At 40.5% G+C, this 16,202-nt stretch overlaps 1 protein-coding gene across 1 annotated transcript; it reads left to right on the top strand.

The window, feature by feature from the left end:
* Positions 1-2,001: 2,001 nt before the first annotated feature.
* On the top strand, positions 2,002-14,483 carry MPHOSPH10 (M-phase phosphoprotein 10). The gene is made up of 11 exons (XM_034784537.1): positions 2,002-2,286; positions 4,542-5,199; positions 6,299-6,441; positions 7,126-7,306; positions 7,638-7,779; positions 8,379-8,446; positions 10,049-10,186; positions 11,345-11,455; positions 11,678-11,785; positions 12,487-12,717; positions 14,277-14,483. Exons 1-11 carry the CDS (start codon positions 2,207-2,209, stop codon positions 14,415-14,417), a joined length of 2,001 nt encoding a protein of 666 aa, XP_034640428.1. The 5' UTR covers positions 2,002-2,206; the 3' UTR covers positions 14,418-14,483.
* The last annotated feature ends 1,719 nt before the right edge of the window (positions 14,484-16,202 follow it).

Genomic DNA, 16,202 nt, shown 5'->3' with positions numbered 1-16,202 from the left:
CTACAACACTTTGCAAAATTAGGTCTCAATCCTGCAATTCCCTTTTTATGGCAGGTCCCTGGGGCTGTGCAAATCCTCACTGGATCTACCCATGTGCAGGTAGCATACAATGTAAAATTCAGGGAATGTTGGTAGAAAGATATTGTATGGTAAATAAAAGGATTCCATTCAAGAGGTGTAGACTGAGAGGGGAAAATATTTTGTTTAAAATAAGGTTTAAAAAGAGGTAGGGATTCAATGATGGAGCGGTCTACTTGGACAACTGCTCCAGAAGGTGGGAGCTGCACAGAAGGCTCTTACACAACCAATGGTGAAACTATGGGAAAGGACAGAGAGGAGGCAAGTTTTACTTTAGTGCAGGGAGCAGGCAAGGGAATACACAAAAAACAAGGTATAGTATTAAAATTGTTATGATAGTGAACAATGTCCCATACTTTATTTACTATATATTACATAAATATATATAAGTACATTATAGTGACATTACTGTAAAATCCACAATCAAGATTTCTGTCCCTACCATCTACGCTCAGCTTAATAAATGAAACTAATAAAAAAAATAAAAGGTCCGTCTGAATAGAATTAATACAATTGTCAAAATAACTGGATAAAAAACCATATGGTTTTCTAGACTGTAAGCAAGTTATAATGCCTCTTCCAAAAGTAACTATAGCTGGCATATTGCTTACTGAGAATTTGTTAATTGCTAACATGCCTTGTGATTTGTCCTTTGGGAATATCTGAGATTGTCTTGCCATTGCAGGTTCTTGGGGGGTGGAGGTGGGGAGGAAAAGAGATAATTGTAGTCTTAGGACAAACAATTATTTGCTACTTCCAAGTGAAACAAAAATAATTTCTGAAGTTTATATAGTGAGTGGAGGTCAGGGGCTTGTGGAGGAATGGGGAGGGAGAGAATTCCATGCAAAGGTGAGTTTTGGGTGGAGAATTCTGCATGTATGTGTAAGTGGAGGAGTGAGATTCCTGGGGAGAAGAGTTTGGGGAGGGGGAAGGAAATGGGTAGGGAGTTGGGGAATTTAAAGAGGGGGTAATTGGAAATACAAAAAGGGAGTGTCTGGGGGTAGTTGTAAGCAAGGGGTTGCAATAATGGGAATGGGTATCTATTGAAAGGAGGAAGATCAGAGATGAGTGACAGTAGAAGATATAGGGGAAGGTGAGCTTGAAAGATTAGGGGATGTAATGGATGTGCAAGAGACTGAGTTAAGGCATGAGAGCATAGGTGGAAGGGTGATGGATGGGGGAGAGAGGATGTGATTGAGCTGTCAAAACACTCCCAGCTACACTCCCAATCTTTCATCAAATCCTCCCCCTTTAACTCTCTCTGCTGGGTGTCCAGTTTCACTCTCAAAAGCAAGTCATCCTATGAAGGGAGAGAGAGTAGACCAGAGAGGAAAGGAGGTGGCAGAGGGGTGGTCACCTACAGACACAGGACTTATTTGGGGGAACAAGCCATCAGTGATTCCCTGGGTTTCTCTTTGCCTATAGAGAAAAAGAACCGCCTACCATTTTCAAAATTAAATAAGTAAAGCCTTGTGCTAGGTGACTGGCCAATAACACTATGTCTGTAAGTTTGAACAGCCTCCTTTTGGGGCCTTTCTCGGACTCTCTCCTTCCATAGCATGGCCATCTACTGGTGCGACAGCATCAAGCATGCTGGGAGGTAGCTAGGCAGGTATGACATTGGCAAGGGCAGCGCAGCGAGGGCCTAGACAGGGCCTGCAGAGACTGAGGGCGCTGGGGCAGTGGGGGGGCCGGGGATGGGGGGGCGGGTGTACACGAGGAGGGCCGGGGAGGGGTGGGCGGCTTAGGGCGCGGAGGAACGTGCGGCCCACGTGGTGCAGGGCGCAGTGCGGTTTCCGTGGGCACCCAGAGACTCTCCTCTGTGATACATTTGAAAGCTGTTTTGGAAGCTACTCCCGTGGGGGCAGGAATTTGCTGGCGTGAACGTGTGCCCAGGCCTTGCAATCCCCTCCCCTTCCGGGAGTGTGTCCCACCCTGTGGCACTCATGGCCGCCCGGCTGGTGACGAAGAAGGATCCCGAGTCGGAACCCTTACGAAGCGGAACCTTTCTGCCAGTGCCCGCGTTGGTGTCCGGAGCGGGTTAACGGACATGCTCGCCGGAGCCCTGGTGTGACTGAGGTCCCTCCTCCAGACCTCTCCCCTCGCGTGCTGTGAGTAGAGGCTGAAGATGGCGGCGCCCAGCCGGCGGCTGGAGACGTGTCTGAAGGTGCTAGGTGCTGCCGCGGCCCAGCCGGAGCGCTTCCTCAGGTGAAACTCCCTACCGCGCCCCCCCAGCTTCAGAAATCCCCGGCCCGGGGGCAGGCCGCCGCGGCTGCCCTGGATCGCTCATCCCCTGGCCCGGCCCGGGCTGCGCTGTGGGCGCTCCCACTGGACAAGCGCAGCAGCCTCCAATAACCCGTCCTGCTCCCTCGTTCCCTTCCCTCATCCCAGGGGAGAGCTTCAGACCTTGGCCACACCCCCTGCTTTGCCCCCTCTGTGCCTTCCCCGGGTAATGACGCCCCGCGGCCCCATTGCCAACCTCACTCGTGGGGAGGAAGGGGGGATGGTCCTAGCTCCCTGGGATTTTCGCCAGGCCAACACCAAGCCTCCTGTTTTGCCATTTGGAATGACCCAGTTAATCTTGATGATTATTATTGTATTAAAAAGCAACAGAGGGTCCTGTGGCACCTTTAAGAGTAACAAGTATTGGGAGCATAAGCTTTCGTGAGTAAGAACCTGAAGAAGTGAGGTTCTTACCCACGAAAGCTTATGCTCCCAATACTTCTGTTAGTCTCAAAGGTGCCACAGGACCCTCTGTTGTTTTTACAGATTCAGACTAACACGGCTACCCCTCTGATACTATCATTTTATTGTATTTCGGAAGCACTTTGGGGCTGCAGTCGTAGGTCAGGACCCCATTTTGCTAGGTGCTGTACAAATACCTTCATTAAAAAGAAGTCTCTAGCACTCATGGTTGCAGGGGAAAGCTTGAAAATGTGATCTGAATATAATGTAAAAGTTTAGAAACAAGAAATAATTTTTAAAATCTTATTATTAAGATAATCTCATGATTTTGAGGACTTGATCTGTGATTTTTCAAGACTCAGGTCCAGCAGTGCTTTGTTAATTAGCCTACCCAACCTTGTCTTCTGTGTTAGGGAGAAAGTGTCTATAGGTTTCACTTGCACGATTAAAATGAACTGTTTAATTGTAGAAATAAAACTAACTTTAGATGGGCCTAAATCTGTTTTTTGTCTTAGGGAAAGATTTAATTTAGGTATATGTAAAAGCTCAAACAATTCTGTGGCCTTCTGTTGATGTGATGATTGAGTTAAAGTTAAAAAAGGGACTTTAAATTTCATTGAAACACACAGAGTAAAATCCTTTTTAGCAAGGGGGAGATATTTTAAAAACTACTTGTAAATGAGGAAATCTTTGTATATATGAGTAAGACTTGGGGCCTGCCTGAATTTTACACAGCAACTGTAACTTAGGCCTTCATTCCACAATTGGATGGCACTCTGCATGAATCTGGTTGCAGGATTGGGGACCTTAGGTTTTATCCTATGAGAATTTCCATTATGACCCCTTTGGGTTGTGTTTTGAGCTATTTTGAATAGATTACCAAGAGTATATTTAAAATTTGAAGAAAACTTAAAAACAAATGTATTTTGAGAAAAAGATGACAAACTAGTTAATCCCTAAGCAATTTTTTATAGGGAAAACTATAGTTAAGGTGACATCCCCCTTGCTCAGCTGCTAGGTGGAGGTGTGCAGGCACCACCACCGCAGCTCCCATTGGCTACGGTTCCCAGCCAATGGGTGTTACAAAGCAAGTGCTCTGGGTGGAGGCAGTGCACAGAGCTGCCTGGCCACGCCTTTGCCTAACAGCTGAGCGAGGGGGATGTTGCCGCTTCTGAGGAGCCCCCGTCCCATGCCCCAACCCCCTCCCACACTCAAACTCTGCTACAGCTTGGGGGCAAGGAGTGGTGGCCCAAGTGGTCGGTGCGACTGGCGAGGTGGCTGCCTGAGGTGTTCTTGGGCCAGGTGCATCAACCGCTGCAGAAGTCACAGAAAGTCACTGAATCGGTGACTTCCGTGACGGACCATAGTTAAGGCTGTGGGTATATTTCATTTCAGTACCTCTAGGTATGTGTTACACATTTTAAAGCTTGAGCTTAATTATATACTTTTATTTCAAAGGATTTTACTAATAGGACTGCAAATGCTGTGTAATAAACAAAGTAAAACCTGCAGTTGTTGAAGGGCAACCAGGCATTTGCTGCAAAAACACTGAACAGACATAAAGGGACCATCAGAGGAACCATTTGATAAAGCTCGCACTCAACAGCTGAACTCCAGAAATATCTAAAAAAGAAACAATCTTAAGATTATACAAGTTTCCCTTTGTAAAAGTGCATTTGTCATAACTCAGATTGCTTTCTAATTGACTTTTGAATTTTAACATTTTTTCAGTTTGCTATTGTTATGTGCAGTGATGTTTTTAATTTTGTTTTTATCAGTGTGCAAGATGGACTGGCTGCAGACTTCAGTTCATTGACAAAGACTCTTTATGATTTGCATAAAGCACTAGGGACAAAACTAGTGCGTGGGAGTCCTTTAAAAAAACTGGTAATAGAAAACTTTGATGAAGAACAGATCTGGCAACAAATAGAACTACAGAATAATGCAGTTCTAGACTACTTCAAGAAAGCTGTTGCTAGAGATGTTAAAGACAAAGATCTCTACCTTTTCCCAGCCCAAGAAGAGGATGACTTTGAGGCAGACACTAGCAGTGATAAGCAAATGGAACAAGAAGATAGCATGGAAGCAGAACCTGCCTGTATTGAAGATGAAAGTGAGGCTAAAGAAAAGCAAAGTAAATCCAAAGCAAGGAAAAGGCAGCTATGTAGTGATGAGGATTCAGATGTTGACTTTGATGTTGATGAGCTAGAGCAACAGATTCAAAAGTTGAAGAAGACTACCTGGAAAAAATCAGGAGAAAAGTCCATAGTGGATGATAAATTTTTCAGCTTGGCTGAGATGGAAGCCTTTTTGGAAGACGTAGAGAAAGAAGAAAGCAAGAAGAAGGATGATGAGGAGGAGGAGGATGAGATTGATTATTTTGAAGATGTTCTTTCTGATGAGGATGAAGAAGAATCTGAAAAAGATAAAATCAAGGTAAGGATATATGCATCCAGAATTAGAAACACTTTTTTGTCACAAGCCAGTATAATTGAAATTAGCTTAAAAAACTGACATGAAATTGAAATTGCAGTTCAAATTGGAAACAAAATGCAGACTTTAATTAAAAAGTGTAATTAACCATTGAAACAATTTAACAAGGTTTTGGTGGGTTCTCGTTACTTTAAATCTTAAGATCAAGATCAGATGCCAAAAGATGCGCTGTTAATTCAACCACAAATTATTAGGCTGAAAGCAGGAATTACTAGATGAAATTCTATAGCCTGTATTATGCAGGAGATCAGACTATATTATCATAAATATGTGGGATCAAATAAACAAGTCCCTATCTTGAAGAGTTTACAACCTACATTTGGATGGATCTTCATGCCTGTGCAGCATTTTATTGAAGTCATTGGGACTCTTCATGAGTATAGGGGTCTGCCCATGTGGATCCCTAGCGGAAGTAGGGCCCAACTTAAGACAAAACAGGTGGAGGTGATAAACTCTGAGAGGTAGAGAGAGGAAAGGACAGGGTCCCATGGTCACTTGGGTGAGTAGTATATGTGTTGTAAGGGTTTGTAGATTTTTGTTTTGTTTTTAATCTAAGGCTGTGAATAAACTTGAGCTGCTGTATTCTGGCTTGAAAATTACTTTCAGGCTTTCTTGACTAACATTGCTTGTGACAATTCTGTTCTTTCAGTATCTTATTTGATATAACAAGAGAAAAATAACGTGCTTCTGGAAGTGATAAACTGATGCATGTTACAGCCATTTGTTATGTTGTCAGGGATTTATGAGCTACCCCACACATCTCAGCAAATATGTCAGTTGTTAAAATATACTGCTTTTCTGCTCCTTGGTCTCTGAGCAAATTAAAATAGAATTGACTATTAATTGATGACATTAAAAATGTCTCACTTCAACTAATGCCACTGTCTACCAGACCAGTGGTTAATGTTGAAATCCATTGAATTCCCATTGCAGATCTTACACTGCAGGTATATATAACATGGTCCTCATGGAAATGGAAGATTCTTAGTCACTTAGACTTGTCACTTTCACTGGGTAACCTCTTATTTTCCCCTCTCTCCAGCCAGGTAAAAGTTCTAGAAATTTGAAATATAAAGATTTCTTTGACCCTATTGATGACAATGATGACCTAGCTAATGATAGTGAAAATGATCAGAATGATGAAGGTGACACTGACGAGGAGGATGAAGAAGGCATTTTTGATGAGTATGTACACTTGAATGATTTGTAACTGTTCTGTGGGATCTGTCAGTTATTTGAATTGTCACTGACAATGTGACACCATCTCTTAAACAGAAAATAAAATGGAAATTTAGGAATCTCTTTGGCAGAGGTAATATTATATTAAGGAAGGAACAGACTTTTAAAACTTGGTACCAAGTATTTCATTATCTGTTAATGTGCTTGTTTTTGGCTTTCTGTAATGTCAGTGTAATGTGTTCACTAATTAACTACTTTTTGACTTAGAAAAGAAGAGTTTTATTGTTGAAATACTGTTTTATTGTTGCCCTGTGGGTTTTGAGTAAATGACTTTAACTAAATGAATTATGTATTGCTTCAGCTGGGGAGGCATATCTCCACTAGATATGTAGGTCGTCATCCAAAAGCCTACCTTTCTGGTTATGTTAAGTCTTAAGAAAAGTGCAGTAAAAGTTTTTGGGAATCTCTGAAAATGTATTGTGGTACAGTACCTTCCCTCTCAACTTGTGTATATTTAATTTTAAATATTAACTTTAATACAATTTTTATATCTAGTTGCAATAATAGGTGGGCAGCATTATTACCTAAAAAGGGGGAGCTTTTTACCTGTAGCTTGTATGATATATTAAACAATAAATGTCTCAAGCATGTACTACTTCCATTTATGTAACGGCATTTTAATGTTTATAGGTTTGAGGAAAATAATGAAATGGACATAATGGAGAAGAATGAGAAAGCTAAAGAAGTCTCTAAAAAAGTTACTTTTAACTTACCAGAGGACAGTGAAAAAGAAGACGATACAGATATACCAGATGAGAAGAGAACTGATCCCATTGGAATAAAATCTTCTTTTGAGAAAAGGCAGGAAAAGGTAACTAAGATGTTCTAGTATCCCTTCATGAGCAATTGATTTAATCAGTTTTCTGCTTAAACTTGAGCCAAAGACATGTATGTTACTAATAAGTTGATTGTATTTGTAAATATCATTAAGTTGTCTGAAAGCTTCAGAAAATTTTTAGGAGAAATATGATCAAATAGTGGCATATTTACAGACAGATAAGGCAAAAGGTGTGTAAAGAATCTAGAAATACCTAGAGTAATTATTCATATTCTTTACTCTAACTTGATTTTTCCCTTTGTTGCTAAACAAGTGCATTTAACTTAATTTTTTTTTTAAACTTTCAGAAAATTTTATCTTTCAGATGCATGAAAAAATTAAATCTCTAGAAAAGGAGTTGTTGGAGGAAAAACCTTGGCAGCTTACAGGGGAAGTGACTGGACAAAAACGACCTGAAAACAGTCTTTTGGAGGAATCTTTACTCTTTGACCATGCAGTCAGAATGGGTAAATACTGTTATGCTAAATTTCAGACATTGTTAGATAATTTGTTTGTTTTACTGGTGAGGGTGGTGCACAAATGCTCTTTGTTTGGTTGTTTGTTTTTTCCCCCATCCTCCCTCCAGTCCTTCCACCATCATTTCAGACTTGTCAAACATTGCTCAAACTGTGCCTAAACTAGAATATTTATAAGGCCATATTTTCCCCCATAGAAATTTTATTGCCTCACCCATTTGTTGAACTTTCAGATGTGAACTAAGCTTTATCAAATGAGAATGACCCATTTTTTGTGTCCGCTTATTTATAGGGCAAACACAACTTGGTTATCTTTCTCAAACTTTCATACTATGCAATTTTTCCTGAGGAAATAAACCTACTAGCCTGCCTAATCATCTTCATTCCAGGCCAATATGCCTCTCTAAAGTACTGTATATATTTTCTAGCATTTTTCAGTCTTTTGTTTTTGTTTAGAGAACAAGCGGTACCAGTTAAAATAAATGCAAAAATAATATCTCCAGAACTGTTAATCTCCTTTCATTTAATGAATGATTTAGTTTCTACATACTTTAAACTTGGTGGTCGTGTTTATTTTTTTGCCCTCTTAGCTCCTGTGATCACAGAGGAAACCACCTTTCAGCTTGAAGATATTATCAAACAGAGGATAAAAGATCAGGTTAATAAGATTTGCCTTCACCTCTTTGTTTTATTTGGAAGCTTAAATATTTCAACAAAATCAAATCCTAAACACTGTCGGGTACATTCAAATGTATTTGTATTAACTTGCAGTTTTGGGGGCACAGGAATGAATTCCAAGCATGAGTTTAAGGTCCTTAGTTTTTTAGGTGTCGGTTTGTCTCCTGAGCATTTCCAGAAGAAATAAAATACCTGAATATTGCTTTTGCTTAATGCTGACAGTGTATTCTTAATGATTCCATTCTGTGTCCTTTTTGGGGGCTATAACTAAGCTGTATGTCTGTCACGGATTCCATGACTACTGTGACTGGCTCTGGGGCAGCCCGAGCAGATCAGGCAGCCCTGGAGACAGCCGATTGGCTGCTGCTGGAGCAGTCTCTGTCCACTGTTTGCGTGCCCTTTTTCCCCCCCCCCCCCCCCCCAGCAGTTGGGGTGGGGGGCTCAGGGCTGGGGCAGGGGGTTGGGGGGCAGGGCGGCACTTACCGTGGGGGGGCTCCCCGGAAGCAGCCGGCACGTTCCTGCAGCTCCTAGCCGCCACCCCCCGCCCCTCCCCAGCACCAGCGGTGCCCCTGGGCTGCCACCTCTAGAGCACCCCCAGCCCAAGTTGTAATTTAATTAATTATATAGTAAAACTCATGGACAGCTCACGGGCCGTGAATTTTTGTTTACTGCCTGTGACTTGTCCATGACTTTTATTAAAAATACCCGTGACTAAAACATAGGCTTAGCTATAACATATCTCAATTAGATAGATAATTAAAATTACCCTCACAGTTTAAAGATTCAGCTATAAAAGGACTACTTTGGAGTTACATGGCATTTATATAATGGATATGCAAATCTCTATTTAATAATCTCTACTCAGAATATTAACTAAGAATAATTTTTTTTCAGAATATATTAAACCGATCCAGTGGGTAAATAAGCATAGTATAATAAATTTTTTTAATTTTAATTGCACAGAAACCATATTGCTGTTTATAATTCATATTAAAGTACTTTCAAAAATGTTATTCTTGGTTGTTAATTAGTATACCATCTTTGGTTGTATCTGTGCAAAAAAAGACTGGGGAGTAGATGAGGGTGTCTATCCTTCAATCTTGTTTAACAAGCTTTTTTGGTGTAAGCTTTTTTGGAGTAAATACAATTCCTTAAAAGATATTATCTTAACTATAGTGTGGTGTTGGCAATTACTGAATCTGCTAAAGTTGTGGCAAAATAAAAGGTAGCTCCCATTGTATAAAAAATTGCCCTTTGCTGTTGGGTTCAATGCAATGTTGGAAAATCAAGTTAATGTGCTAGCTGAAACAACTAACAAGATGTCTGATAGAATGTGATGTATAATCCTAGAATATCACAGTTGGAAGGGACCTCAGGAGGTCATCTAGTCCAACCCCCTGCTCAAAGCAGGACCAATCCCCAGACAGATTTTTGCCCCAGATCCCTAAATCGCCCTCTCAAGGATTGATCTCTCAACCCTGGGTTTTAGCAGGCCAGTGCTCAAACCACTGAGCTATAAAAATGGTTTGTTAAAGCTTATTTGATGCAATTGCATCTTAACTATTTTATGGTTTTGTCTTAGGCTTGGGATGATGTAATACGTAAAGAAAAACCAAAAGAGGATGCCTTTGAATACAAGAAGCGTCTAACTCTGGATCATGAAAAGAGCAAATTGAGTCTTGCTGAAATCTATGAGCAGGAGTATTTGACACTCAACCAAGTAAGTTACGATAATGGGGAGGGGGAGGGAGAGAGAGAGAGACAGACACACACCCCACACCCATTGCTGTTGGTTAGAAAAATCAAATCATGACTGCTTGAAAGTTTTATTTTTTATTTTTAAACACTGAACTGCCATAAGTATTGGGAAATCCTGATGTGTTCAATCAGTACAACCCGGGAAACTGAACTGATACCAAAAATTCAACATTTACTGTTAAATTTGCACAAATATTGACAAGACAGAATCATTGTCTTAAAATGTGGCATAAAAATAATAGAAAAGTTACATTCTGGAACAGTGATTGCTTTAAAAAAAGTCCATCAGGGGAGATTAATATTGGACCATCTTTTACATAACTCAGATTTGATACAATTGTTCTCCTATTTTGATTAAACCACTCCAGTTTATACCATCAAAATAATTATTTGGCTGACCCCTTTGAGTTCACGGATAATGCAAATCCTTTAAATCAATTAAAAATATTCTGAGTTCAGTAAATCTCAGACTTGATCTATTAAGGCTTTTGTTTTAATCTTTACTACATCTAATAGGAGTGTGGAGCAACAGAAATTCACATGTGAATTTGGTTTAAACTGAATAAATAGGAGCCTAAACTTCCTTAACTTCCCCTTCTCTAGCCAACTTCACATGATATTTGAGCTGCACAGCCACTTACCAATGTGAAATATCATCCCAGAATTTAATCCACTGAGTCTGAGACTCTGGGCTCCTGAGTGGTGTTCTGAGTCTGAGAGGTTTTTTTCAAACACACAAGTAAGAGTTAGGTACCTACCTCCCCTTGATTTTCAGTGGAAGTTGGGTGCATGACTCCCACTTCTCTTTGGAAATCTTCCCCTCAGCTGTTCACATATTGAAGATCATTTAAATCCTCTGTGGCTCAATGTACCCATCTGTAGTACAAATCCGTGGATGTCCCCTTTATATCCATGGACCATATTTGCAGATCAGATGCAGATACAAATTTTGTATCCGTGCAGGGCTCTATCCATCTGTAAAATAGGTATAAACTGCATACTGCAGCATTATGAGCTATAAAGTGCTCTAATATCTTTATATGCAAGTTTCTTGAAGTGATTTTTCTATTAACATTATGATGTTTGTTGTTTGTTTGTTTGTTTGTTTATTTATTAACAGCAAAAAACTGAAGAGGAAGAAAATCCTGAACACGTAGAAATTCAGAAAATGATGGACTCACTCTTCCTAAAATTGGATGCTCTTTCCAACTTCCACTTCACACCTAAACCAGTGAGTCCATTAGTTTTCACATTTCATACAATAAAATATGTTTGGGAAATAGGCAGTAAAGTGAGGGATACTTCCAATGCAATTGCTTGTTGAGTATTTCAGAAACATATTATAATCAGCCTTAATATAAATGGGAATGTATTTAGTGTGACTTAATTCAGTTGAATATCATGCCACAGCAATATATTACTATGTACCTAAATGACATTTCCTTCTTTTTAGCCCGTGCCAGAGGTTAAAATCGTTTCAAATCTTGCAGCTATAATTATGGAAGAAGTAGCACCTGTTAGCGTTAGTGATGCAGCTCTCCTGGCTCCAGAGGAGGTTAAGGTAAGAAATTTAATCTAGAGCTGCAGACAGGCTTCCTTTTGTGTCTGTACGCTGCAGATACCCTGCACCCTCAGAACAGAGAACTCCTTTTCTGTGACATTCTTCTCTTGGAACCCCCTGCATAGAGATTTAAGAAATTCCAGCACAGTGAAGTCGGAGGAGCTAGCTTGGCTTAACTAGATTTGACTGCCTTCCTCGCCACCTGCTATGCTTCCTTTTCAGCATAGGTTATTCTATTTTTGAAAATTACCCTACTATGTAGATGGTTTGTCTGCCTAATACTCTCTTAATTGTTAAGAAATGTCCTATGCCTAATCTGCATTACTCTGTCTTTAGCTTTAGACAGTTACTCATCTGCCTTTGTTTTCCTGTGTGTGTGTGTGTATATATAAAAAAATAAATAAAGTTAAGGGAGGTAGGAAAATAAACATGCATAATATAATCTGTAGGAATTTTTAGTTCCCATGAGTGAGTTATGCCATTTGGGCTCCTCTGTTTTACTAACTCAGGCACATTCTCAGTTGCAGGAAGCTGGGTACAGGAGATGAAATAAACACAAAGACTACTTTGTGTGAGAGATGAATAGTGTTAGTTCTGCTGGCTAGTCAATGAAATGTATAGCAAGGGTGCCCATTCTGTTTGTACTTGTCACTAGCCTAGATAGCACTTTTGGATCCAAAATTATGCAGTTCTCTTTCTAGGAAAAGAGTAAAGCTGGAGATGTGAAAACAGATGCAGAAAAGACTACCACAGACAAAAAACGAGAACGAAGAAAGAAGAAGCTTCACAGACGTATGAAGCTAAGGGAGAAGAAGCAGCGTCAAAAACTCCTGGAAAAAACAAAGCCAGAACAAGGCGCGCAACTCAGCAAACAAGCTGTTGCGGCAAAATTAAAAAAGCTCACCAAAGACGGCAAAACAACTTTGCTCAAGGTAAGACTGTCTTACATAGTCTAGTAGTAAATTTCAAATGTATCTGTAGTAATTGTGCTGGGCTGCACACCAGCTGCTTTGTCCCATCCTGTGTGTTCTCTCTCTCTTCTTCCCCCCCCCCCCCTTCCCCAACCCCTGGCGTAAAGCAACCCTGCTCCCAAATAGCATGCGCTATCACAGGAATTCCTTTGCCGTCATCTTTCCTCTGCAACCAGCTCATGGGATGTGGTTGTGGGCATTCCTACACCCTGGTGAACTCCAGTTTTTGTATTGATTCCTTGGGATGTTAAGGCTATTTGTAACCTGTGCCAGGGACTAGTCCTGTCCAGATCCAACTACCAGTATTGGTAGAAGGCAGAGAATGCCTTTTTATTCATACCTGGGCTGAGCACTTCCTTGACAGAGAATGTGGCCCAAGGTGTCCATATTTAATTTCAAAACAGAGGAGGTCTGACCAGTTATGTTTGTTGATATTTGCAGTGTTTGTGTTATATTTGTGTTATCTGTTCTATAGATTTTGTTTTGTTTTTACCTTGAATAAACTATGGTGATTTTAAATGATAGGAATATTTACATAGATGCTTTCTTCTGCAATTGCTGTATCCGCATGAGGATATCTTGTAATATTTAAAAGCATCTTGCCCATTTCTTTAGTATGTGCAAATAACTTAATCTGTGGATCCAGCAAAGAAAATGTGAACTGTAAAACTGTAATTTTGGAATTAATCTTTAATCTAAAGTATAAGTGACACACACTATTTATATTCTGTTCTGCTTTATTTCAAAATTCACAATCTGAGCTGCGATCTTGGGGGGAAGGGGGGGAATTGCATACGTGCTTAATTTTATGCATGTGAGTAGTTCCATCAAACTCAATGGAATTACTTGCATGCCTAAGTAGTTGGATGATCAGGACCCTAGCTAGTTCCTCCTGAGCTTTATAGATATAATTCAGAATAGTACTTTAAATTCAAACAAAAAATAACATCAAATGTTACAAGAACAAATACTTATTGTATGGGACTTCTTTGTAACACCAAAATATTGATCTTGTATCTTGAATATAGTAAAATATTAAATCTGTATAGTTCCTTAGGGGTTTACCATGTACAAGAGACCATTAATTCCTAATATTAGATGTTTTTAAAACAGGGAAAAGAGAATATGGAAAGTAGTTATCCTTAATACATCTAAAACATTTGTGCATTTGCACTTTTTTTATTTTTGTAAATGCAATAAATCTGTATTTCTCTAGTGGGACTGATAATATCCAAGGATTCATTCCTGGATTTGCATATATACTTCTCATTAACATTAATAAGTATTAAGCATATGCATGAAGAGGGAACACATCCCTTATCTTTTGAAATTACAGTATAACAAAAACCCAGGATGGCATAACAGATGTCTGCAAATCAGTTATCAATTAGATTATAAGTATGGTATATTTAAAATAAAAAAGGTTGTTTAACTAGTAATTGTGTAGTTACATCAGTCCTGTCCATTGGAACATTTGCTATCTTGTCCTTTATTATAATAAACACTTTGTCTATTGACAGGATGACGGTAAAGACAAGGCTTTGAAATCATCTCGAGCATTCTTTTCTCAATTACAAGATCAAGTAAAAATGCAAATCAAAGGTGCAAAGAAAATACAGAAGACACAGCAAGAAATTTCTGCTCAAAAACTTAAATTATAATACATTTTATACATGCTATACCTTGTATATATTAAAGTAAATGTTTCTAATTTTGTTAACATTGCACTTTGAATAGTAGCTTTTATTTTATATAGTGATTGAAAATCTTCTGTAAGTTGAAGTTCAGTTGAGTGTCTTTCCTGCTGCAAGTGATGAAAATGTGCTAGATTGTTCATGCTCTTTCTTTCAGCCTTCTACTTACTTTTTTTCTGCTAGGAATTCAATCTTTCTTCTTCCTCTAAAATGGGTGGGCAAACTTTTGGCCCGAGGGCCACATCTGGGTGGGGAAATTGCATGCAGGGCAGGGGTTGGAGTGTGGGAGGGGGTTCAGGGCAGGGGGTTGAGGTGCAGGGAGGGGTGTGGAGTGCAGGAGGAGGCTCAGGGCAGGGAGTTGGGGTGCAGGAGGAGTTTGGGCCCCGGCCCGGCGCCACTTACCTGGAGTGGCTCTGGGGTGGCAGTGGTTCGCACCGGTGCCAGGGCAGGCTCGCTGCCTGCTCTGGCCCTGTGCCGCTCCCCAAAGCAGCTGGCACCACGTTCCTGCAGCCCTTGGGGGAGGGCAGAGGGCTCTGCGTGCTGCCCTTGCCTGCAGGTACCTCCCTCAAAGCTCCCATTGGTCTTGGTTCCCCGTTCCTGGCCAATGGGAGTTGCGGGGGCAGCACCTGGAGGCAAGGGCAGCGCATGGAGCCCTCTGCTCCCCACCCCCCCCGACTCCCAACCAGGGGCTGCAGGGACATGGTGCTGGCTGCTTCTGGGAGCAGCGCGGGGCCCATGATGCTACGGGGGCGGCAATCCCGCAGGCCGAATCCAAAGCCCTGAGGGGCCAGATCAGGCCCGCGGGCTGTAGTTTGCCCCCCCCCCCCACTCTAAAACAAAAGTCTCAAACAGTAGACAGATAAATAATGACAACATATCTGAAAATTCAGTATTTTTACATACAGTGGAACCTAAGAGTTATGAACACCTTGGGAATGGAGGTTGTTCATAACTATGAACAAAAGTTTACAACTGAACATTGACTTAATACAGCTTTGAAACTTTACTATGCAGAAGAAAATCGCTGCTTTTAATCACCTCAATTTAAATAAAACAAGCTCAAACAGTTTCCTTACCTCGTCAAAAAAAATTTAAAACTTTCCTTTCTTTAGTACTTTACATTAACACAGTACTATACTGTTTACTGTTTTTGTTTTTCGTCTCTGCTGCTACCTGTTTGCATACTTGTGGTTCCAAATGAGGTCTGTGGTTGATTGGCCAGTTTGTAACTCTGGTGTTCGTTACTCTGAGATTGTACTGTATTTGTCTCAAAATCATTCCCCTCTTACCTCTCCCCATGTATACAGAAAAGAGTGGGGAAAGGGAGATTTAATAATTGCCTAAATCCAATGTTTTAGTACACCTCTACCCTGATATAACGTGACCCGATATAACACTAATTTGGATATAATGCAGTAAAGCAGTGCTCCAGGGGGGCGGGGCTGCACACTCCGGCGGATCAAAGCAAGTTCGATATAATGCGGTTTCACCTATAATGCGGTAAGATTTTTTTTTTTTGGCTCCCGAGGACAGCGTTATATTGGGGTAGAGGTGTATATCTGAGAACCTTAGTCGTAGATGGATTTTACTATTGGCAGCACTTGTCTGTTGTAGCACTGTCTAAAGATACTATTCATCCTTGATTGCCTGAAGAGTATCTTACAGAACCACTTCAGTCATAATACAGTGCTGCCATGGGATAGGGTATAGCACCATTGCAAATGCTACCACCTTATATTTGGGGTTCTTTTT

The sequence above is a fragment of the Trachemys scripta genome, chromosome 10, assembly GCF_013100865.1.
Source record: "Trachemys scripta elegans isolate TJP31775 chromosome 10, CAS_Tse_1.0, whole genome shotgun sequence".
Classification (NCBI taxonomy): domain Eukaryota; kingdom Metazoa; phylum Chordata; order Testudines; family Emydidae; genus Trachemys; species Trachemys scripta.
This window is presented reverse-complemented; position numbering and strand designations above follow the sequence as displayed.